At 34.7% G+C, this 25,368-nt stretch overlaps 1 protein-coding gene across 5 annotated transcripts in view; it reads right to left on the reverse strand.

The window, feature by feature from the left end:
• Positions 1 to 3,931: 3,931 nt before the first annotated feature.
• Positions 3,932 to 25,368, reverse strand: part of MICU3 (mitochondrial calcium uptake family member 3) — a 50,570-nt gene continuing 29,133 nt past the window's right edge. For all 5 annotated transcript variants that reach the window (XM_056490071.1, XM_056490072.1, XM_056490070.1 and 2 more), the window contains 6 exons: positions 20,803 to 20,903; positions 19,180 to 19,351; positions 15,020 to 15,128; positions 13,924 to 14,081; positions 10,981 to 11,055; positions 3,932 to 5,813 (listed from right to left, as the gene is read on the reverse strand). In XM_056490071.1, coding sequence (XP_056346046.1) covers positions 10,987 to 11,055; positions 13,924 to 14,081; positions 15,020 to 15,128; positions 19,180 to 19,351; positions 20,803 to 20,903 — 609 coding nt within the window. In that variant the 3' untranslated portion in view covers positions 3,932 to 5,813; positions 10,981 to 10,986. The remainder of the gene's footprint in view (positions 5,814 to 10,980; positions 11,056 to 13,923; positions 14,082 to 15,019; positions 15,129 to 19,179; positions 19,352 to 20,802; positions 20,904 to 25,368) is intronic.

The following is a 25,368-nucleotide window of genomic DNA, read 5'->3' on the forward strand; positions in this document are numbered from 1 at the left end:
GTCCCAAATCACCAGCTGTCCAGCTTGGTGCTCACTGTATTTTGACAAGGTTCTTGTGCAGCTGATCTTCTGAAACAAGCATCCTCCTGCTCCACATACCCTTGCCAAGTACTCTGGCTGACCAGGGCTGTCCCTGTTGCTGTCTCTGTGAGTGTTGTTCAGGTGCATTGTACGTCTCTATGTTTGGCTTCCTCCCTTTGTCATTCCACTTGATAAGGTCCTTGATCAGATGACATTAATGAAGCAGGTGCTCTCTCCTTCCATATGCTGGCAGGCAGATTCCAGCTGGGTTCAGATACAGAATGGGGAGTGAAAATTCTGCCTCCTTCTGAAGGAAGACATCTTGACACTCTTAGCATGGAGTCCTAATTAAAAACTACTCCTTTGTAAGTCTAGAGGGGCTCTGCTCCTCTCTGTAAGCAATCTGATGCAATAGAATACTTCCTTCCCCACCAAGTCCTAAGTGGAGTGGCAAGAGGAGGAGGGAGAGTTGGACAGGAAAACACATATTTACTCCTACACAAGTACAATGCACAGAGCAGCAGCTAGAAGCAGGAATACATACAGACAGACTGACAGGCACACAGCACTCATTACGTGAAGCAGCAGCCCTGCAGGGATGCTCCTGGGCCTTCCTGGCAGTGGCTGTGCTGCTTGCTTCTCTCCAGAATTGTTTGGGTGTCGGACCACACTTACCACACACAGGAAAAGAAATCTCTCTGCAACATTTCTGGCGTAAGGTATCACCTGGAAAATGTTTGTTGTTTCCCAGCTGGAGCTAGGGACCATCTGTGTATAGTTCCTAGCTCCTGGCTACATGAAAACAAGCAGTTAAGTAGCCTCCCCAGTCTCAGGCTAGCTGTCAAATGTGTTTTAATTGAAGGGCTGGCCCAGACTTATTCAACTTACTGCTCTCATCCCGGCTTGGTACGTTATTATTTGCAACTGTTTGGATATTTAAACCTAACTGTTGTTGCATGATTTTTTTATTTTTTAAATTTTTGTGGCAATTTTCCTGGTTTCCACAGGAGAGGCACATTTAGCTCCTTTCCAGTTCCTTCCTCAAATTTTTTGATTTCTACCTCTGTATTGATATAATACTGTATTTGTCAGAGTCTGCCTTCAGGGAATTTTTTTCAAGTCCTATTTGGGCTTATTATCCACCCACTCTTCTGTCATTTTCAGTGGTAATTTCTTCACTGCATTGTTTTTTCTCCCAGATGCATTCATCTGGGAATTTTCATTCCCTTGCTGCTTTTCCCTTCGTTACTTAAGGTGGGAAACATGGGAAAAAGCTGAACCAGTTCCAGTCAGTGCTAGTTCCTGTGCAATGGAGATCTGTACAGTGTCCCAAGGCAGGTCTCTGCTTAGGCATAAATCAAACCCCCTGCAACAGAAAACCCTTCAAGAGCTCTATGTGAGAAACCTTATCCCATGGTGTGTGCACTGTTCAGTGCTTTCTGCCCTTTCTGCCATTTGGTGTAGAAATTATGTGATTTAGTGATTGACTCCAGAAGCAATTACCAATCTGATAACCTCTTTTCCCCCCGCTTCTTCCAGACAAGGTAGTTTAAAACTTCCTTTTACAGCTTATGCCCTGAAATGCCTTGACAGACTTGAGCCACTTCATGCCTTGTTCATACATCCAGGTTTGGCTGTTGTCCAGGGATGAAATACCTGCCTGTGTTCACGTTTTTTGTTGCTGGGGATCCTCAGAGTATGTCTGCACAAAATGCAGCAAGAGCCACGTTTTCTTTCTTTCCACTTCCCATAGAAATGTTTTTAACTGCCAGACTGCAAGTCAGGTTTGGTAGTTTGCCCAATATCTTCATGAAATGATACAAAAAGGCTGCAAAGGTCACAGTGCAGGGGAAGTAAATGCTTCAGCAGCCTCTTAGGGCATCTTCCTGAAACAGTAGAGACTTTTGGTTTGTTCCTTATAGTGGGTTTTGTCACACAGTTTCCAAGTGCAAGGACATTTTTTGTAAAGTCTACATAACTAACTTCAGACTCAGTATTTTATTGCAAAGATTAGAATATCTGAAAATTTATTTTTACAGGGTCATACTATTTTGAATCTAGGTTGTAGCTTCCGAATCAGGGTTAAAGTTAAAAAACCTGACGAGTAATAAATTGCTGTTTCTATGAATATATGTAAAAATTATGTATTTTAATAAAAAAAATTCAAGTGGGTACTAGTATTTTTATGGAATGCTACTAGCTAATTATAATGTTCATCTGTGGGAGGAATTTGTAAGTCAAAGTAGTGATGAAAATTAACATTACCCATTCAAGATTAAAGCACACCCTCAGATTAAATTGTATGTGTAAGAAAAAAATGCTGTATATTCAAGGGCACTATCTGCTGACAGGTTCAGGGTGCCAAATGCTTTAATGGATTCTCAGACATAGGGAAGAAAACCGTACATTCAGACCTCACACATATTAGAAAATAATCATGGCTTGATTTTAAGGGGGATTCAAACTTGGTATTGTTACAAATTAGTTTCAAATCCATTTCTGAATAGTGAATTTTTGGCCTGATTCTTTTCCTTCTGCAAATATTAGTCTGGAGTTCTTTTCCTAGAAACAGTCTTGAATTTATCCTCAGTGGGACAAGACAGCAAGACACATCATTAGGTAATGATCATCGTATCACACAATGTTGCATCAAAGTAAAAGAAATTCTGTATCATTTTTTCCCCTTTATTTCAATGCATTTGTATCCTGATATTTAGGTGGAGAAGAAGAGATCAAATAACTATAGAAACCAGGCAATATGACTAACAAAATGCTGTAAGTCACTGTTCAATAGCTTGGGGGTTTTTCCTTCAGCCTGATAACATTCTGTCATACAAAGTGAGAATCTACAGTGGAAGGAGTTTGTATCCACTTACTGCTAAAATGAGCAAGGAGGGAAACTGCCATTGGGATCTAAGACACCAGCAGATTATCAGGGAGCAGCCTGCACTACAGGATATTCTGCCAGGAGCTAGGAGTTCATCACAGCTCAGGCAAAAGTTGGTTAGTATCATAAAGCTACCCAAAGCTGAATGTTTGCTAGTTCTCATTTTATCTGAGCTGGTCTGGTCATCTGTGGGCAGTTCCTAAGCATCCTGTGAATATTCACTGGCATTATTACAGTTTTCTCAACTTAAAGAGGAGAACAAGAGCTGGTTTTAAACAAAGCCTTAATTTACACAAATTTTCACATAATTTGGTTGCAGCATACACATCATCTGTGCTGCCAGGAATTTTGCAGATTTTGAATAAGGTTGTATTAAGCCCAGTGACTGTTGCATATCCGAGGGGTGCCTCTACAGCAGATGGCATGTGCCTTGTTAATGTGCCTTGTGTTCACCTGTCCTTGCATTTTCAGGTCTTTTATGTAGATTTCTGTGGCTGAAAAGTGAAGCTATCTAAAGAGATGATTAAAAGAAGAAAAAACAAGTCTATTTTTTGTCATGGTGAGATGCTCTAATTCAAAGTACTTACACATTCATGTTACCAAAAAAAAAAAGATTATGATGACAAAAGAATTTGAATTATATACACTGCAAAGAAAATTAGTTCCAAGTGCATTTATTTTGAAATGAACAAGAATATTATATATATAGTCATATTAAATAATATTATTAAACATGAAGAAAAAATAGTCTTAAAAACTAATCTGACACTTTCACATTCTATTTTGTATTAAGTAAGTATAGATAGGAAATATATAGAAAATTGCTTAAATTGCCTCAAGCCAGCCATAAAAGCAAAGTGCACAATTGCCTACGGTGCAAAATGATGATGGTACTGCTGCTTCCTCCAAGGAGAGGATCACTGTGAGTGGGCAGTCATGAATGAAAAGGAAAGATGGGAAGCCCTTCAGTGACTCCCAATGTTTTCTTCTCTTTTCTTTGTCCTTCATCACTGAAGTAGCAAAGTGGGTTTTGCATATGCTGACAAGAAGCAGTGAGACAGTTTTGCGTACCGAGACGATACATAGAATACAGATGATTCCCTAAATGATCACAAAGGGACTGCAGCTTATCTGTGTTCTGCTGTGTCAGTTCAAGAACCTTTATCTCAATTTATTTGATTATTTCTTGCTGTCAATAGTTTAAGGACATAAAGAAGGACATTTTGAATTTATTTATCATGAAATATTAACTGAAGTATCATCCTTTGAGAGTTTTCTGAAGTGGCTTGGGTGTTGGGGTTTTTTTCCACATAATCTTAGCACATATTTTCTCTGTAATTCCCAGTGTGGAATTTCTTTAAAAAAAGCTTCCTTCTAATTTTGTTTTGATTTTTCTACCAGAGATATATCTTACTATAAATTAAGCATTTCTAAACTTAGGTGCACAGTTACACAGATACCATACACTATTCACATGACATATAAGATGGTAATTGAGCAACATGTGCACTGAATAAAATTTTTAAAAGTTTTCTTTTATGATTTGGAGTAGTAAAATATTTAAAAGCATTATTTTAGTTCTGTTTTGATTGTCTGACTACCAAATATTTCTGCTTCCAATGACAATTTATTGACACTAGTTTAAGTTTTTTGTATTCAGCTGGAATTATTTAAAGGCACAGTCTTTTCATAAAGAGATAGAGATTTGATGTCCAGTAAACTTTTTCAAGAAGGGTATAAAAAATATGTGTTCTTGTTTGTGTGGATTTAATTCCTACTACCTAACAATAATTTTAATAGAGAGTAAGAAAAAATGCTGTTGCTGAATAGCAAACAAGTAATATTCAAATAATATTACTTAGTGTTGTTCTGTACTGTGCATGCATTCATGTTTTGTTTTGCTTTTTTTGTTTGACACAAACACAAGCTATTTATCTAATCTTCAATTACAGCATTCCAGAGTAGCAAATTAGACAACTATAATTTCTACTCAGTGCCACTTCATATCAAAGTGGACTATTCACGAGAAACACATGAATTTGTACTCTACCAGAAACATACCAGTGTATGGCAATAAAATTTATAATAAATATTACAAAGTGTGTGTTACATTAATTTGAACATTTTGACTTTTCTTTGACACACTGTTTGTAAGACATCTTAAAATCTGTACTATTTTTAAAGGATAAATTCATAAACATAATAATAAGACTTGGAGAATCTGAACATTATTGTTCATACAGTACTTTTCCTAGGTAAATACCTATCATTCACATTATAACTGTAACAGCTTTACTTTTTGTAAAATAACAGCCTCTAAGAGCTTAACTTGTCCATTCAACTCATATGTAATTATTATGCTACTTAATGCAGTCTCATTTTCAGTTTAGCACAAATTTTTAATAGTGCTTTCCTGAAAGTAAATTCACAGTCTGAGTTGATGCAGGCAGTTTCTCTTCACTGCCAAACATCTTCCTGCCCTGGAGTAAGACATATTTTTGTCTCCTTTTAAATGACAAATTTATCTCGAAATAATAAAAAATAATATTCAAAAGGTGTTCTTATAAAAGAAGGCTTCTCCCACTCACATGGCATAGTTAGTCCATCAATTAAATAAAATACATACTGAAAAGCATTTTTAAGAGTTGATGATCACTACACTAAGTGGAAAAGAAGTCCTGTGTTTTCTATGGCAGCTGGAAGATTCACCATTCACCTGGGTTAGTTTGTTCTTCATTAAGAATTAATGGGAATAAATAATTCTAGCCAGTGCAGCTAATCCTGCTTTCTTTCTTTATCTCAGCATATCTCGTCTCCGAAATTGCTTCCACAGATCTCTGAGATGCTCACTGGTTACAGTCATCACACAAGAGTAATATTCCTTCCAACCATACCTTGGAGTCTCCTGTGAAAAGTGAAAAACATACAATTGGAAAAAAGATACCATTCACTAAATTCATTAATTCTACCTTAAATTTTTTTCAGACTCATACATACTAGATAGATGTTTTAATATTAAAATAATGAGAGATCAAATTTACTTCTGTAAAATGAGAGTTATAAATCCATAATAGGTTAAGTATTCAAAAGGCATCCTCACCTCACAGCACACAGTTAGCATTCAACAAATAGCCTATTTATATTAAAAGATGCAAAAAGTATTTCCTTTTTATCCAGGTATGTCTAGCTCCCTCTCTAGTTTTATTCCTTACTTCTTTGTATTGACACCGTACTAAAAAGTTCACCTATGACACCAAACAAAAAGCATAGAAAATTATTGATGTTCATTTAACTGAGGCACCAGCAAAAGCCAAATACCATATGGGCAGATGACATGAAAGCTACTTTATATTAGATTACCTTAATCCTAAATTGTAGTTCAGCTACATGAATAGTTGTCCATTGAATGGAGAGGAAATCTGGCCAAGGGCTGACCTGGGAGATTCACTGCTCTGTGCTCTATGCTCTCTGAAGTCACCACTGGATCTCATTATTTCTTCCACTGTTCCTAACTCCACAAGTCTATTTTCATAGTAAGTGTAAAACAATAGATGGAGACATACTAAGAATTAGAGCAACCTTCCTCCTGGTTAAAATGCTTAGCATATGCCACATGGTGTGGAATATCCCTTGGGCCAGTTGGGGTCAGTTGTCCTGGCTGTCCTCTCCCAGCTCCTTGTGCACACCCAGCCTCTTTGCAGTTGGGGTGGGGTGAAGAGCTGAAAAGTCCTTGACTCTGTGTAAACTGTGCTCATAGTAGCCAGTACATCAGTCTGTCATCAACAGCATTCTCATCATATATGTAAAACACTGTAGCAGATACTAGGAAGAAAATTAACTCACTCTTAGCTAAAACCAGGACACATGGTGAGACTGTCCAATACCTTTCTTTGGTAGAACTGAGTGAAGATGTTAAAGAAATTGCCACACTGCAGTACATTAAAATCTACCATTAGACACTGAAGCCTACATCTATTTATTCTTAGTTCTCTTATTGTTTAATTAAAAAGCATATAAGTTCATAAATAAGTTGTTGATATTCAGAACACAATTTAATCCACGGTAATATATGATGCAGGTGTTAAATGAAATATTAGAAACCATACTTAGATGAATGCATCTTTAGCTGATATTTATAGTCAATCTCATGAAAAAATGCATAACTTGTAAATTGAAGTGCATTATTTAAAAAAAGCATATTCAGTTAACCTGTGCTTTATGATATGCATTTATTTTTTATTTTATGAAGTTCAGAGAAATGTTCATGAAAGTCATTAAAAGAAAGGCTGAAATACACTGACTGTTCATCTACTTATTTCTAATGTATGCACTATTGTTGCATCTACTGTCAGTGTATCAAATCCACAGAAGGAACAGCTTGTCCACACGTTCTGCAGTACTTTCACATTTCACTGGAACATTCTCCTCCCACGGTATCCAGGTATGTTTTTAAGCTTCTTGTCAGGTTTAGGATCAAAAGCCCAAGTTCTGCAATTTCCAATTACTTTTGTAAGATGAATCAGGAAGGTGTGCCTAATCACACGCTTCTCACCTCTCTGCTTTAGAGAAGAGGTAAGCAAAAGTCTCTTCAAACAGTAAGCGACAGCCTCTCGTTTTTTTTAAAGCTGTCTTTTACACTAGATGTATTCAGTTGCTGTGTACAAGGAAAGTATAGAAATGAAAAGCTTTAAAAAGATTACCTACATGAAAAATTTAATCTTACTTGACAGAATAAAGTGTTTACAGAAGACACTAATTTATAGCTGAAATGGCTGGAAATGAGGTTCTGAATCCATGCTTCAGTTTTTCATGTCTTTTTCAGAACAAAGTTCCTTCCTCAGTCAGTCTCAAGATACTATTAACTATTACCTCCTAAAAGCTTTTAATCTGCTTTTAATTTTGAAAACCATAATATTCAGAACATCTAGAAATCAGTTATTTTAATAGGAAAAAAATCTTAAGATTCTCAGGAAATTACTAGTACACGGAAATTAATTTCTAGATTTACATTTGTGATGTAATAATTACTTTCAATACTTCAGTAGTCAGTAAAATCACAATTATGGCCTAAATACCTATTGCAGTTACTAAGCATATGAATAGTTTAGCAAACAGTACTTTAGATGGACTTGAATCCCTTCATGAGTTGGTCTCTAGCATACCTTTTTGGAAATTAACTTAGAAAGGGCTTTGTTAGAAATTTCCTAGATAATCCTTCCACAAGGCATTCAAAGCACAGCTCTCCTCTGCTCTGTCAGGCAGTTCTCTCCAAACATGTTTTTCAGTTCTCCCTGCAGTGTATGCAAAGGAGTACCTGCCAATGCCGAGTCAGGCTGTGTGCCCTGCAGGGACCACACACAGCTTGTACAGTTGTTCCCCAAGGAGAAATTTGCATTATTTATTATAAGGGTGCAACACTCTTTACACTGTGGAGTGATGGCATTAGTGCATTTTACAGATAAGTGACATGCAGCACAATGTGCTGTTTATCGCTTTTCAGAGTGCTGATTCAAAGTAGGGTATAATCTATGGTAAGCGTGCCAAGTATCTTAATCTCCATCACCACAGTTCTACATTTACCATAGAAAAGCACAATGTTTCAAAGCACAGTGAACTGTACTTTATATTTGGAAAAAAGTAAAATTAATAGTTGCTGTTACTGCACTAAACTGTGGGATGTGGTTGCAGCTGATTTTTGTATTTCATGTACATTTATGTGCTTCTTTGGACATCAGACTGAAATTTAATTGCCTATTGAAATTGTTCAATTTCAAATCTCCAGTGATTCTACTTTTATTATCTTTTCAATTTAAAAACTAAATGGAAAATGATGATATTTAGAATCATGTAAATCCACTTTCACTCCACAACGTGTGGCAAAGACAGAACGATCTCTGTTCTACTCCACAGTACTTTTGCCAAGTAACTTCACATGCCTTGGTTAAAGCTTCAGTTTCCATTAGTAGAATTTTACAACAATTCTGAAGAAATATTATGAGTTATGCAATGTTTTGCACATACAGGAACTCTTAACAGTCAACAACTGGCTATGTCACTGTAATGCCTGGGTTTGATCTCAGACCTTAACAATTCTGTGATTCTGACTTGTGATAAGAGACAAGAAGCAGTTGCTCAAATGAAGAGCAGTAGCAAACTAACCTATCATCAGGGAAGAGAGAATTTTATATATAAAAGGCTTACATTGTATTCTTCAGTGCACAGGCAACAGGTATTTGATACAGACCTGCTCAAGCAAGCTTGGGTACAAGAATAATTTTTGTTACATCCAGGAGCTCCAGGTGGGAAGAAGAGCAGGGTAAATAACCAGCGGCCTCTACATTAACTCAGTGAGGTTTCCTGTAGCCATCCATGCCCCTGAAAACTAACCTGGTTTTTCTGTCTCCAAATATGTAGTGTAGATATACTGTAATTCAAATTTTTTTTGAGAATGCCTTTATACAGAATGAACAACATCCCCCTTTATAAATCTCCATGGTACATTTTTTCCCAGTTTACATCATCTCAGCATATGAATTAATTGATTTAGTGCCTGAATTTACATCTGACAAGGTGTTGATGTATGTATACTTGATGCTTTTACCACAGTCTGTCTTTCTGTCACCAAGATGATTTTATTAGGCTTGTTGAGTAGATACTGGATTCCTTTGTGTCACTTCATTTTCTTCCATTTGGTCACATACCCTTCACTGAAATTACTAGGGAAGCATCATGACTGTGTAGCCTTTTGCTAGTTTCCTGTAAGAGCTGTTCCACATCTTGAAAAGTTTACAGTTCAAGTAATACTTAACATGAAATTACAGTATGGGTTTTGACAAAAAGACAAAGTACTCCTAATAACTATTTTTAAAAATATAAAAAGAAGAAAGGAAGCTTTGAAAGTCAAAAGTTTCAAAGATATAAAGTTACATAAGATTAAACTAAAGCCATGACTTCCTCCCATGTGACTAGTGACCTGGATTATTAAAATATTGTTTAAGCTATTTGATTAGTCATTTATACTTCCTATTAGTAAGGTGGATAAACCAGACGCTTTGTTAAGATCAAATTTCCTCTTCTGTCTCTCACATATTAGTACAATGCTTCAGTATTAGGGGATAGTATTGAACAGAAAATCTCAGCTTAATATTATGACTCAGAATTAAAAACAGCAGGGGAATGACAGTCAAATCCTCCTGGCTCAGGAGCATGAGATGTGCTGGACCCCTTACAGGGTCACTCAGAGCAGACCACTGGCCATGGGGCCTTGCTTGTCAAGGTGTGCCTCTCTCTGCTCCTCCTCTCTGTAAAAAACACATCTGGGAGCCAACAGCCTCCACAGTAACTCCTGCAAAGTATCTACATGGAAACAGGAAAAACCCCTAAATTGCAAAGGAAGAAATTCTTCCTTTATGCAAGAAGAGAAATGTCTCCTAATGCAGTGTCTGTGTCCCCTGTGTGACAGTTTCACAATATGGATACAGAATATGCACACTCTGGTTTTTACACTGAAACCCACAGCACAACTGAGCTATACAAAGGGATGTTCGTGTAGTGGATGTGTGAAAAGGCCATGGTGATCAGACAGTGCTGATTTTTCAAAATTGCTGGAACAGCATTAATTGAGCCAAAAATACATGACTGCTTTCAAGAATGTAGTAGTATAAATCAAAGTAGAATCAAGTCACTAAAAGTCAGAAAAAATCTACCTCTAAAATCTTCCTTGGTAAATACTTACTAGCTATAGGTACCTGAGAAATTACTTAAAAAGAGGTAATGGACAGACAGAAAACAGCAACAGATACTATGAAAAAATACTTTTCCTAATTTCAAACACAGTACAAAATCACAGCTGGCTTACAGAACAGTGACAGTGTGACTCAGTCATTACCAACTCCAGGATAAAATTCTATTGCTTCAGTCAAAAACACAACATGATGCCTTGAGCTACTACATTGCTTGCAGTCATATAACCTATTCCAGAGTTTTGGAACAGGAAACAAAGCAGTGACAGTTCAACATTCAGCCATTCCTGCAGGCATGCCAGCACACTCAGACTGGTGGCTAACACATACCGTCATTTATCTGCTATAGAGCTCCTTCCTCACGCAGGATTTGAAAGTAGTATACCTCTGTATAGGTTTGTAGCCCTGTGGAGCAAAAGATGGAGAAGTGTGCAGATGCAGACAACACGTGAAGGCAGCCAGGGGTAAGCATAAGACAACAGTATCATGAAAATACAAAAAAAATGGCTTTAATTGACAAATAGCTAGGAGATGCAATACAGTATGTGTTATGCAAAATGTTGGTCATTTAGTCATTAAGTTCCAAGTCTTCCAGTTTAAAAACCGAATTTGTAAAGGAAAGGGAATCTACTTATATATTTTTAAATTTGAAAAAGAAAGGGAAATAATTTATTTTACTAAACAGTAAGGAAAAAAAAAGCTTTTCATGTCTTATTTTTAATAAGTTTATGGTAATACTCTGAATGGCCACTTGATGGCAGCTTAACATATGAGTTTGCTTCAAACTACTAAAACAAAAACAAGGTTTCAGGTTGTGCTACAAAATTGCAGAAAAAGAGAACTTAATTTGGTAAAGTCTTTATGTCATTTACTTTTCCAAAAACTTACCTAAATTTGTATGAAAATGAACAATTATTTATTTGAACATTTGTGTTCCTACAAGAGGTCATACCCGACCCTCCTGAAGTTTTTAAGTTCAAGGCTAAGCTTTTAAATAGGACAAACCTACTATGTACTGACTGATGTTTCAGAACTGCATTTTCATTGGAATTGTGTGACTCTTTAGGTTCACTTTAATCTGACTTCATAACCTCAAAATGTCCCTTTCTAAAATGGTCCCAGTACCAAATCCTGTAATGGCCTCAAGATTCTGGGCAAACATAATTAGTGAAACAACTTTTAAAAAGGCTGAATTGCTAAATACAAGGTATTAATTGTAAAATCGTACTTCAAATTATAGACCTAACTGAAAATGTTATTTTGGGATGTTTTTAAAGAGATAATCAGATACTACATTAATTGGCAGACATTAATCGTGGGATACTTAACACTAAATTCAGGAATTTATACTTCATAAAGGGGTTCAGATTTCTCATAGCCAAGATTTCTGTGTTGCTGCAAAATACTGAATAAGCCAAAGCTGTTACCATCTTTTATCTGTATAATGAAAGGACTGAATTATCATATGGATTCAAAACACAGTTATTGATAAAGAAAAGGTTAGTAATTTGTTAGTTTTGATTTAGCACAAGACCACATTTGAGCCCTCCACCTTGTAAGAGCAAAAGGGCAAAGTTTTACTTGTTTAGGACACATTAAATACTCTGCAACTTTTAACATACAAACAATAGGAAGCAATTAATGACACTTTCCACCACTTTCTTCTGGGAAAATGGTTCTTAGGCATTCTCTACTTTTCATTCTAAACCAAGAGTGCAGTGGGCAGGGGGTGTTTTTTAAAGCAGAATTTTTGCAATTTTTTTTTTATGAAGGCAGATTTTTGCAGAATTTTTACTATTATCCACTCTTGGAAAAAATGTATTGTTTGACACTTACAAAATGTTTGTATGACACTTATGAAAACTTACTGGAAATTGTAATTCCTCAGTTTACTACTGTAATTGTTTTGTAATACTACTGATTAGTGAAGAGAATGCATTTAACTTAATTACAGGACCAAATCATAATTGTCTCCAATGTAACCCAGGAGATGTCTAGTATTTAACTTAAATTAGAATTATAATTTATGAAAGACTGTTTTTCTTCTGAATATTGGCTATTCTTTATAGTTCTTTTGCAGTCCACTGGAATATTTTATAGTGGTCCAGGCAAAAGTATATACTTAAGACTGAATAGTGTTGCATGATATTCTTAAAATTATGTGATTTCTTTCATGCATTTTGTGAAATAGGAACATGTAATAAATACAAAAATTACTTAGTAAGCAGACTGTTTGCTGGTTAAATTAACATACACTGCACATTTACAATTAGTAAACAATTAGAACATATAGCTGAACAGCTTGAAACAATTGTGAAACAATCATCATTGCCACACCATCATAAAAGGAATTGAGGACCAACAAAGAAGTAAGTCTGTTACAAATACAGGGGTTGTTATCCACATTTGATGTTTGATCATAATATTACAGAAATAACAAGTGAACTGTTAGACTCAACACCACAAAAAGTTCTAAAATTACATTTAGGAAGCTAACTAAATAACATATTGAAATGTGACTTTAGGAACCATAATACAGTTTAAGATTTATGTCTTAAACAATAAAACAATAAAGATTGTTAGTTAGAATCCCACTTTAAATTTAGTTAAAAATATTAAAACTTGTCATATGAAAAAAAGAAAAATGACTGCAAGTAATTTCCTCCCTCTAGCTTATTATAATTGAGTATTAGATTCAGGGTTTAATTATTAAAATCAGCTCTGAACTAGAACACAGCATTGTTCAGCACCACTTCATTAACTTTTATTTGAAAATTAAAACTACCTTCTGCTGCAACTCCTTCCAACTGCCATTATGAGCACTTGGTGTTTTATATAATGTTTTAGAAGAGTTGACCTTTAACTAAACTTCTTGAGCTTGAAAGAGACAAATTCACTTTCTCTGCAAGCAATACAGACATAATTGCTGCCGTTGTTAAAATTCTTAATGCTAATCTATTAATCACATATTACAGAAGAAATGACAATATACAGGGGATTTCTCATATCCTATTTGGTTTGCACTTTATAAAGGTACATCATGTCCTCTAAGTATTGCTTTTCAAAAAAAAATCAAGACTTCAAGAAGAATTTTATCTTAGAGATTGCTTCAGTATTTCTATAAATGTATATCTTAAAATGTATGTCATAAAAATGTATGTCATAAAATGTGTGTCTTTAAACATATGCACTGCTGGTTTGAAATCTACAGGTGCTAAAGTAGTGGTAAGTAGGAAAGTCAACTAAGATAACTATAAAAATTAGAATCCTTACCCTAAACCCTCGATTGAGTCTGTCTTTCATAATGCCAATAAATTCTTTATAACTCAACTGGTCATCTCTGTCAACATCAAAAATCTTGAACACTGTGTTCACCAAATGTGGAGAGAGCTTCACACCTGTGGCTACATACACAGCACGCTTGAATTCATCTGCATAAGGAGAACACCAGAAAAAAAAAATTAAAAAGTTGAATTTAAGGGTACTTTGTGAAAAGCATATAATGAAATATAAGTAAACTTTAATTTTCACATTTAAATACTCAAAAATATGGAAAAGTGAAAATGAGGACTGAATTTCACAGTTCTAAACCAAGTAGTTCTTAACTGATATAAAATGACAATGCTTAATTGGTGCCAATTATTTTACAAAAAAGAGAACAGTCCATATACTATACTATGTGCAATAACAAAATTAGAAAATCATATTTTAGTTAAACTTCAGTTACATATATTGCATTTACTTATTTGACACAAACCAGAACCCAAGAAATAGAGCAGAAAGAAAATGATACAATCCCATGGTAAGGGCACATGAGGTAGGACCATGCTGGTGTTATGGGGTCAGACCCATGAGGAGAGCACCCAAGTCTGAGCACTTTGCATTATTGCTCACCTCGTGTTCCCCAAGCATCACAACTGTTTATTAAGGATTTCAGTAGCTACATACATGCCTAGTTCTTTCAGTACCCACTTAGTGATTTCTTAAAATTCTGACCTCTCTTTGGACCTTCTGACACTGTTTTCTTCTAGAGCCTTTGTAGAAGGCCAAGTTCAGATGCTCACTGTGTAAAGAAATGCTTTTGTTTGCTTTAATCTGATCTCTCACTGGCATCATCAATTGCCTCTTAAGTCCTGTATTTTAGGATTCGATGGACAACTATTCTGCATTCAGCTTGTCCACCACTTATATGACTCTGCATGATATGATATGACGAAACCTTTTCCTCTCAAAGCTGGAGTTCTAGCATTTTTAGCCTTTTACTGGAAACATTAAAACTACAAACTATGAAATACAGAACATTTTTGCATTTTTGTCAACAGTTTTATATGGAAATCAATGGATTTTTATAAAAATAATAGGTACTTACCTTGACCAATGGAACGACTTGCAAAATTATACATTTGCATTGCAATTGTGAAGTCTTCTAGATTGTTCAAGAATTGAAAAAAAGATCTAAATTCTTCAAATGTGATACCCTAAAAACCAGAACAATATGCACTGTAAGAATTATCAGTAGTAATAACAACTGAATAAACTAACCTTGCAATTACATACGTTTACTTCACTTAAGAACAGATACCACACCCATTTTTAAAAAGGGGGATTTGAAGTAAAAATCAATAAAGTAGAAAACTGGATTTTCTTGAGGAATGCAGTATGTCTTTCCTATCTGTGACTGCAACAAGACAGCAATTCTCACCAGAGCAGTCAAAAATACTGTTCTATTGCTGAGGAAAATTTTTAAGAATTCCAGGATTATTACAATACAATAGTTAATATTGAGAATAAAAAGTCTTGGTTTGGATGAACATTGGAGTATATTTACTACTAAAAAACCTGCAAACCACTATTATATAAATGTGAGTCTATGTGCTCACACAAATACATTGAATGGATTCATAAATATATTATTTATTCATAAATGTATTATTTTTTCATAAATATATGTATTGTATGATCTACCTTAAGACTGTACTTTAGGGTTAAATTTTTACAAATCCAGATTTAGACACCCAAGTCTCTTCAGCTGAGGGTTTGCAAGTACTGCAGGGTTTGTCCAGTTTTTTAAAAAATCAATTGCATTTTGACCAGACTTTAGAATATCTTCTGTGAAAGTTTCATTGAAAGTGTTTTTGTTAAAAGAGTTTATCTTCATTCCTTGTACATTTGTTCTTCTCTCATCTTAGTTAGAGATCCAAAGTTCTGATAAACTATCTCTAAATCAATTCTGAGAAAGATCTGAAAATGAGACTTTGAACAAAGCCAGGAATATTCATATCAAATTCCCACTAGTCTCAGCCATACTGAACATGGAATGTCATTCTTTGTCAAATCTTGATCTCCTTGGACTCCTTGAACTATAATTAATGGCTGTTTTTCCATTTGCTCTTATTGTTTTATCCTATTTAAGTACTTGTCTCTGAAAATATACTTGAAGGCAAGAGTAAGAAGTGTGAGCCTTTCTTTTCAAACTAAAACATTGATCTATGTGTCTCCTCAAGCATATACGTGGTCTTTATAGTATGGTGGAACACAGAAAACATGCAAATGTGGGTTTGTGCCAGAGGAGAAGATGGCAGAGGTTGGATGCTAACCCATATGAAACAGCAAGGACTGTGGAAAATGTGGAGAGCAGCACAATGCTGTTACAACAGAAGAATTTAATAGGTCTCCACACACTTGAGATGTAAACCCCTGCTTAAGTGATCCTACCTAACTGCTAGCTAAGATTTATAAACACTTTGGAGAGCTTGGCCCATTTCCATCATGAATTGCTTTTCTCAACAAGCAGATCCTTCACAATTGTGAGGAAACCTTCATATACAAAAGCAGAACCACCACCTTATTTAAATTTTTATCTTAAAAACTTAATTTAATATTGTCAGTACTGTCTTTTTGTTTCATTGCCTTTGACACTATTAGTTTATGAGTCCAAGTTCTAGTTCTTGCATTGTATATAGACTGAAAACTCTATGGGACTGGAATAACTCTGCCATGCATTTGTGGAATTCCTAGATCAGTGAAGCTTCATTTCTCAGCCAGGAGCCTCAGGTACTATGGCAAAACAGCAGTCATAGAGAACATCCACCAAAGTCTTGAGCTGACATTTTTAGGTTCACAAATCCTTGATGTGCACCAATTTGTCTGTAAAATTTCTGAATGCAATAAGTAGGTGTAAGAGATCAGGCTACTCAAAAAATCTTGTTTGTATGCATGACTTTTGCTTTTCCTAATAAACTGTCTCTTTCTCATCCCTCAAGTTTTCTGGTTTTTACCCTTCCAATTCTCTCCCTGATCCTGCTGGCAGGGGAGTGAGCAAATAGCTGCATGGGACCTGGTCAATGGCTGGAATTAAACCATGACAAAAAAAGGAAGCTAACTTTTTTATTTATATGGACAGATTAGATTTCACAACAGCAAAGAAAACTCAGATTAATGTATCAATGCTGCTAAAAATGCACAGACTTTCTTTAGGAGCTGAAATCCTTAGTAATTTGTGATGCCAGCTTACATGAATCATTGCTTGGCATCTAGTTAGTAAAAGGAGGAAAACATCCTGTGAGCAGGCAGCATGCCAGCTGAACATTTTAACATGATCACAATATGGCAAAAGATGATCATGCTGCTTTAGGCTCTTCTTCATACAGCACCATGAAAGATTAGCATTGCCAGCTCTGAGAGTATGGGCCTATTACTTTACAGACTCGACTAATTTTTCTTCTAAATGGAATCCTCTGGTTAGTACTAGTATTGCAGCATATCAGAATCATGAAATACAGAGCAAATTTTATAATTTTCAAATTATAGTGTTAGGATGAGTCAAAAAATGTGACAACATATGAACAACACCTCCATAGCAGTAAGAGGCAAAGTCCTATTCTTAAAAGCCTGTGGTCAGCAAAAGAGATGTAGTGACAGTACATTTAGCAAGCCAATGATACAAAGTTATGAAAAATAGCCATGTCTTGTTTCTCTTAATGGAAGTATAGCATATGACATACAGATCTATGGCATCTGTCCAGTGCTAGGACATTCTTAGAACACAGCATAAAAACAAATTTGAGACCAAGAAGAGGAAACTACACTGGAATATGTGCTATGACATTGGAAGATGTGGAGATGAACTTCAAAGACTACTAGCTTGTATTCAAAAGGAAGTGTCTGTGTATTTATTTAACTTCACCTTTGACATTCAAAGTATTCCTCTATAGCTACAATTGTCAATATTTTTCAGTTTCCAAGTGATACTTACATTATTGTTTCTATACAAGACCCAAAGTTGAGTGGCTTTTTTTGTTTTTTTTTTTTTTCAGATTTCTGCCTGGAACCATGCAGTCACAGCAGTTCTGTTGCACTGTCTTGGCTTTGGATATTGAAAGCTGCACAGATCTTTTACAGCAGTTTGATCTGAGCACTTCAGTGCCCAGACCAGGAACTTGGAAAGGGTGACTGAGCAGGAGCTCTGATCCCAGTCTTACCACTTCATCTGACACTTAATCTGGTCAAGAAAGACAGTCCTGCTTTCCCAGCTATATTTAACACTCAGTGACCCTAGCTACTGTACAACCACAAGAAGAATCAGATAATCCAGATATCTGAACAGAAAACTGTTGATTTTTGGAGTGTGTTTCTATCAGGTCAGTTGACTGATCTTACTTACTGTGATGACTGAAATTACAGTATCATTTCTCAAATATAAACAAAACCTAAACAAAACTGTTCAAACTTCATTACTTTACTTTGCAAGCTCTGGTGTTGATGCTATTAAAGGATATGGCTGTTGAAAGAGTTAGATTCCTTAGACAGATTAATCTGATCTTCCTCTGTAAACACAAGCAGATGAAGTATATCCAAAACATCCCAAGTTTGAAGGGCTACTTTTAATGTTATCCTATAGATTACCACTGTAGTTGCTACTACACTTCTCTCAGATACACTTCTGACATATTTGCTGTTAAACAAATTAAGGACTATCTACCTCCTGAACTTTACTGTTTATATTATCATTTGTCTCCTCAGTAATTAAAAAACCCATACACCCAACAATAATAACAAACAACCCACTAATAAGATTATAAAACAACGAGATAAAATGTGTGTTATTTCTGAGGAGATGCCATTCCAGTGGCAGTGCTAAGAAAAACAAAAGGACGGAAGGACGGAAGGAAGGAAGGAAGGAAGGAAGGAAGGAAGGAAGGAAGGAAGGAAGGAAGGAAGGAAGGAAGGAAGGGTTTTTATAATTCATTGCTAGAAAATTTTTCTTTTTAATATCTTACAGTTTTTGCAATTTAATCTGTTCTATCTATTACATTCTAACTAAACTTCAACAATACTATTAGATACATCCTATGGAATATAATTCTATGCTATTAACTCTTTTTACTTTACATTCAGCAAGTAATCTAAAAAACCAGGCATGCAGTTTATGATCAGAATAAAATCCTGGTGCTAAGCAATTCAACAAAACTATGTTTTCATCTTAATGACACTGGGACTGCATGATGTGGTCCACTGCTAAACAATTACCTTTTCTTCAGGAATACTGCAGCGCATGTTTTCCAGGTAACTTGATGTATTTTCCACATTTGTGTACCTCAAGAGAATATGGGCAAAGTCTTCCTCACTGATGGTGTTCATCCCATTAGAGTAAGAAAGGAATTCTATCTCTAGAACCTCAGTTTGCAGGTTATCCATAAATCTAAAGCACAAACAAAACATGAAGAAATTGTCATACTTTATATTTCTACTTCATGTCCTTGAAAGACTCATAGAATATGAGCCAAATAATGGTACACAAATAAGTTCTCTTTTTGCAGCAATGATGGTTAATTTGGTAAATCCCTTATCTATACTGACATATTTTCAAGTCAATGCAACAATCTTAACACAATGATGAAATGTGTTAGTAAGGATTAAAATTACTTGATACTTACATTGGTAATTAATTCTAGTTTATGTTTGCCCAATTTTCTTCTTCAGTGGGTCACAAAACTTTATTTGTATATGCTAAATTCAAAATTCCATCATGATACTAAATTAATTCCCCAAATTTATTCTCCATGTAGTTACTTACAGTTTGAAATTTAACCTTACCTTTGTCTTTTTAACAAGCTGAATATGATGATGAATGCAGTCTTTCAATCTAACCCTTTTAAAAAAATACTTCACTATTCTCATATTTCTGTGAACTCTTCCCAACTTAATAACCCATTCAGTATATTCTGGACACCAAATATAAAACCAACTACCTATAAAGAGGAAAAGTAACTTCTTTGATTCTATATGATGTTCTAGTCCTACAGCTAAGGGTGCAATTAGCTCTCTGGTCACAGTAGTGCACTGGGAGCTCATGTTCATCTCATTGTCAACCACAACCCACAGAATTTTAACTAGATTCCTTTTTCTTTGCTGCTTCCTACTTTGAACATATGTCATAATTTCACTTAATGATACAGTTTTTATATTATGTAAAATACTGAATACTTTTCAGGACTTCTCATTTAAGTTAAAATATTTTGCAGACTTCTGATTGGAATACATAGTGAAATGATAATGATAAAGACATAGATACTAGGAGTATTTACTGAGGAAGCAATAACTAAACATTGCATCTCTCCCAATTCTGCAGAAGCATACAAATTTATGGTTTGGTTTTTATGGCACTCTTCCTGTCTTTTTGAATCCTATATTTACTGTCACAATAACTAAACCAAAAGATTCCATTGTGTTTTAATTTTTACCCAAATAAGCTTATTCTAAGGAGCTTGAATGATATCTTCAGAAAAATCTGCATTTAAATATGTCCCTAAGTGCAGATATTCACACTTTTTTTTTAAAGCACTGACAAACAGGGGAAAAGACATAAATAATTCAAAACCAAGAAAGAACTTCCTACCTATCAATACGGAAAGGGTTGGGGTATAACCTTTCCACCCCAAACTAACTAAACACACAAGTTCTAACAAAATTTGCAAATGCAGCAGCACTAGAAGAAGTTTTTATTGTTAGGCCACAATTATTTTGCTCTTTGTGTAAACATATAAACATATAACATATAAACAAAACTGCATGAGTATCGTAATTTAGTTCACATTAATTAGAACAACTACACAAATATTTTTACAAGGAATTAATTAAGTTGAGACTCACCTATAAAAATCTTCGAAGTTCAGTTCAGCTTTTCCTTTCTTGCCAAAAAAGTGTACAAGCAGTGTAGTATCTGACAGTGAACTTGAAAAATCATCAGCACGCTTAAATATTAGAATAAAAAGAAATTAAAGGCCATGATTGGATCAGATACAGAAGTATAATCTGAGAATGCCTATCATCATAATAGACTTTTCTATTAAAAGAGCATTTTATGTTTATAGTTTTAAAAAAGATTTTAGTATTAAAATCCATTACATTAATTTTGCCATGCAATTTTAACACAAAAATAGCAGTAGCTGTTAATTGCATTTAGTAGAAAGTAGTTAAACCAAGAGAATGATGTAATGGAAGCTGCAATGAAGGGGGGAAAGGTATGTAAAATAAAACCAGAAACTTGTGAGAATAAAAAAAAAAATTCTTGTCTGTTAAGGTAAATCATAAAATGCTAACTCCCTTTGTACACAAGCTCCTTTCCCTTCTACTATGAAACTACAAAGAAGTTAAAGTACATTAGTTCATATACTCTTATTCTACATTTCAATAGTAAATACAGGATTGTGCTCCAAAATCACATCAAGTTAGGTGTACTTTACATGATTCTTTTCTGTAAGTGACAGATAGCCACATCTTAAATGTTTCTGCCCAAACACATTTAAAACACCAGAATTATGAAATATTTTGAAATAATGAAGCAATATTTGGATTAATTCTCTTAAGAATGTTATGAATGGGTTGTGGTCTCTGTGCAGGACTGAAATTTCTGAATATGTATTAATACTTTTTCCTTAATAAATAATAGATTTTGAAGGCCAGAATTAGAAGAGAAAGCCAACTAATTTTGACCATTTGTAATAGCAAAAATTGTAAACAGGAATTCAAACAGAAGTAAGTATCATCTGTGTATAGTGCTTGCATAATATTCCACTTTTTAAAATATATATTCATTGCCCTTTTTGTATGTATGCATTGATTTTACTTCTTTGAAAAAGAAATTCTTGACACACTGAAGAGCTAGAAGAATAATTCAGTAATATAAGGCTCTTGAATAAGTGACAGTAGTTCAACATGACACTGTCCTCCTGGCATTAACATGCTCCTACCAACATCTGAAATTTAAAAAGTAATGTATTTAGTCTCCTTACTGCACCTGCTTAGGGATTACCTCCTGTCCAAGCTCTCATTTTTCTTACAAAGACAAGACTTCATGAAAAACCAAAGCATGTCTGCTCTTCCTAGGCAAGCTACCACCCATCTAGGAAGTTTTCCTGCTGAGTCTAGTGTTACAGTACAAAATAAGGCACAGTACAGAAACCTAGCAAATTTGGGAGATGCAACAGCAGTAATTTATCACCATAATGATACATTATAAACCTGTGGGATCTACCATAGGTATAGAAAACTCTTTATACAGCTCTATAAAGATCTACATGGAGAAACCTGCAAGCCACACTCAGAGTTCTGTAAGTCTGACTCTATTTATTCACTGAAGAGGCTATAAATTTCTAAGACAAAAAAACTCTAAGTGAAGAAACCAAGAAAAAATTTTAAACAATATGCAATAGTTCAACATCATGATAAATCATGTAACATGAAAAAGCATTTCACATCTACATTCTCTAAAGTGCACTATATTGTTTTCAAATTTACATACTGATTTGTAAAAAATGTAAAGTGCAATATTCATTAAAGAGTATTTATGTATCAACAACAAGGGAAAACACAAGGCAGTAACAACACAAATCCCTTCCTTTCAACATCCAATCTAAAGAAATGAGAGAGACTTTTCTGTCCTTTAGTATAATCAGTTTAGGATTCTCAAGATTGTATTTCACGTACTCTAGCTTCCTCTTTATTCTCATACTCTTCTCCAGGGTGAAATAAGATGACATAGTATATATAGAGGTAGAGATATTCCAAGCCCTTCAATTAAGACAGCTCTGCTCTTCAAGTGAGCAAACTAATTCAGAAAAGTAATTCCTATTTGTCTTTTAGTGTTGTTATCCTCCACTGCAGGACACAATATACTGAAATGCAGATACCCTGATTTCTTCTGTCTTTTAAGCAATTAAATCCCTAAGCACATTCAAACAATTTCCCTCAAGTATACTGAAAAGATATCAAATGTTAAATTACAGCCTTTCATCTTCCAAAAACATTTCAAAACCTTAGACTTAGGTTGCATTCACCCATATCTAAAGAACCGTTTTAAAAAAAATGCAATCTGTAAGTCTTTTCACAATTCCCTCTTGGTTGGCCTCACTAAATGAAAAAACCCCAAACAAAAACCTCACTGCAGAAACTCAACCCAATATGCTTCTCTGAAGAACTGCAGGCAACTGAAAACTATTCCCCTGCTCCTTCTGCACTGATAGCATTAAATAAATTCTCTCTTTTATGTGGTAGAGGATAAAACCAGAAGCCTTAATCATTTAAAGCTACTATTTATTTTTAATGATAAAATTAATTTTATTAATTTATTTTAGATCAGTGGAAGTTAAATTACCTCACCTGTTTCCATGTATACAAACAAATATGAGCCCTAATTTTGATAAAATATATTTTGCAGTAATTTAAATGAGAGTAAAATCCTTCTCATTTCTCTTTACCTTTACACTAACCAGAATACAAATGCAGGTAAAGAGACAGAGCAAAGACAAGTGTTTCAATCACCTTATTGACTTGCTGCATAATGGCAATATATTTTCCTTTTTTATTTCCTAACCTAAAGTGCATAAAGTCTATTTATTTTCTATTCTTTAAAATTCATTTCTAGCTCTTGATTAACATGGCTTGACTAAAAGTAGGTAATGCTTAAGAATATTGATTCCACGTTTACCAACATCTTTCAATAATTATGTATATTGTGATCTGATTTAGTAAGACCTTTCTTACTGCAAACTCCTGATTTTTCCACAGTGATAACTAACCTACTGATTTCCAGTTTCACTTAGTAATTTAAGAATAAACCTCAAAACTGAAATTAGTGATAACTCCAATATTCCAACAGGATCGTAGAATTGCTAAATTAGTAAGAACAGAAACAGTATTATACATTATAGTTGTGAAAAATAACTTTACTCTCCAAAGAGACATTTTGATCCCCATAGCAACAAACCTTATTTACTCTCCTTTTCAACTTACACATAGACTTCTCAAAAGCCTATGAAACAACACAGACCCCAGTGTCACCTTGCTTTATGCCACTTTCTTACTACAAATAGCTATATCATTCAGATGCAAGACTACCTGGGAGAGATAAGACTATGGATGAAAGCCAGCTGGCCCAAACCAAGCAAGATAAAGATAATTACAGTGAGAAGTGGGAAATTGTCAGTGGAGAAAACGCAGAACATGGTTTTTCTTCATAAAATGATTTACAAGTGAGCAGACAGGGTTTTTTTACCCTTTACAGAGAATTTAAATCACTACTGACTATAGCTGCTATATGCTTCAATTACATTATGGTTACAGATATTAGTCTGAGGTATTGGATAGTAAAAAACCTCTCTCTCTTCAAATTAAACATGTGTAGACATTACCAAACTTCACTCCAGGTATACTTGGGACTGAATTCATATCAGCTAACTGTACATTAAGATGACATTTCATTCAGAAAACTCAATGCTCCAAGCTTCATGAATAATCAGTGAAATGAGAAGCCTTCTCTCTCCTCTATGTCTCCTTATCTGACTAGACAAGAGCATTGATATTCTGGATTTTAAAATTTGGTGGAATAAATTAGGATTAATAGCTGGATTAACAATTCAGAAGCTCATTAATGTAGAAGCAAGGGAAGATAGGCTGGGTATACTGCTTTACTGCAAGATTACTGTGTATATGTTATTACTTTGGATATTGTTATAAAATTCATTTCTGTAACACTGTTTGTTCAAGGGCAAATGAACACAAGCCAAGAGAAATACAGAAAAGGCTGATTTGATACCTAGGAAATGTAGGTTCTACCTTAAAAGAAAAATCAAATGCCTTATTTTGTTTGGCCCTTAATTAAAATTTAAATAAATTTAAACAGAGGGCTATGACTGCATTTTTAAATGCAACCATGAGTAAGAAGATTAACACTAAAGAAGAAAAAGCCCTATGAAAATTAATGAACAACAGATTGGTATAAAGGGACTATGAGTAAATTTAGACTAAAAATTAGAAATAAGTCCATCGAAGTCCTCAGGTTATTCAACAGCTTCTGCAGAGTAACAGCAGGGACAAAACACTAATTACTTTTAATGTGAAGCACACATTGCTTCCAAACCAGGGAAAAAATCTGTTTCACTCTGGAGGCCATTTTCAGTTCCTTGTTCTTTTCTCATTATGATCCTGCTTAAGATCATAATGGAACTCTGAGACCAGAGTCAGTGGGGACTTGCTGTATGTTTTTTAATGCCACTACCAGCAGAGCAATCACTCTCACTGTGTGGGGCACAGAAAAGTATAAATTATCTGGTTTTCTGACCCTCTGAAATTATAAATACAAAGAAATATCTGACTCAATTATCTAGAAGCAGATCACAAAACAAGAATTATTAGAATTTAAAGAATTATGGAAATTAA

This window comes from Oenanthe melanoleuca, chromosome 4 (genome assembly GCF_029582105.1).
Source record: "Oenanthe melanoleuca isolate GR-GAL-2019-014 chromosome 4, OMel1.0, whole genome shotgun sequence".
NCBI classification, from domain to species: domain Eukaryota; kingdom Metazoa; phylum Chordata; class Aves; order Passeriformes; family Muscicapidae; genus Oenanthe; species Oenanthe melanoleuca.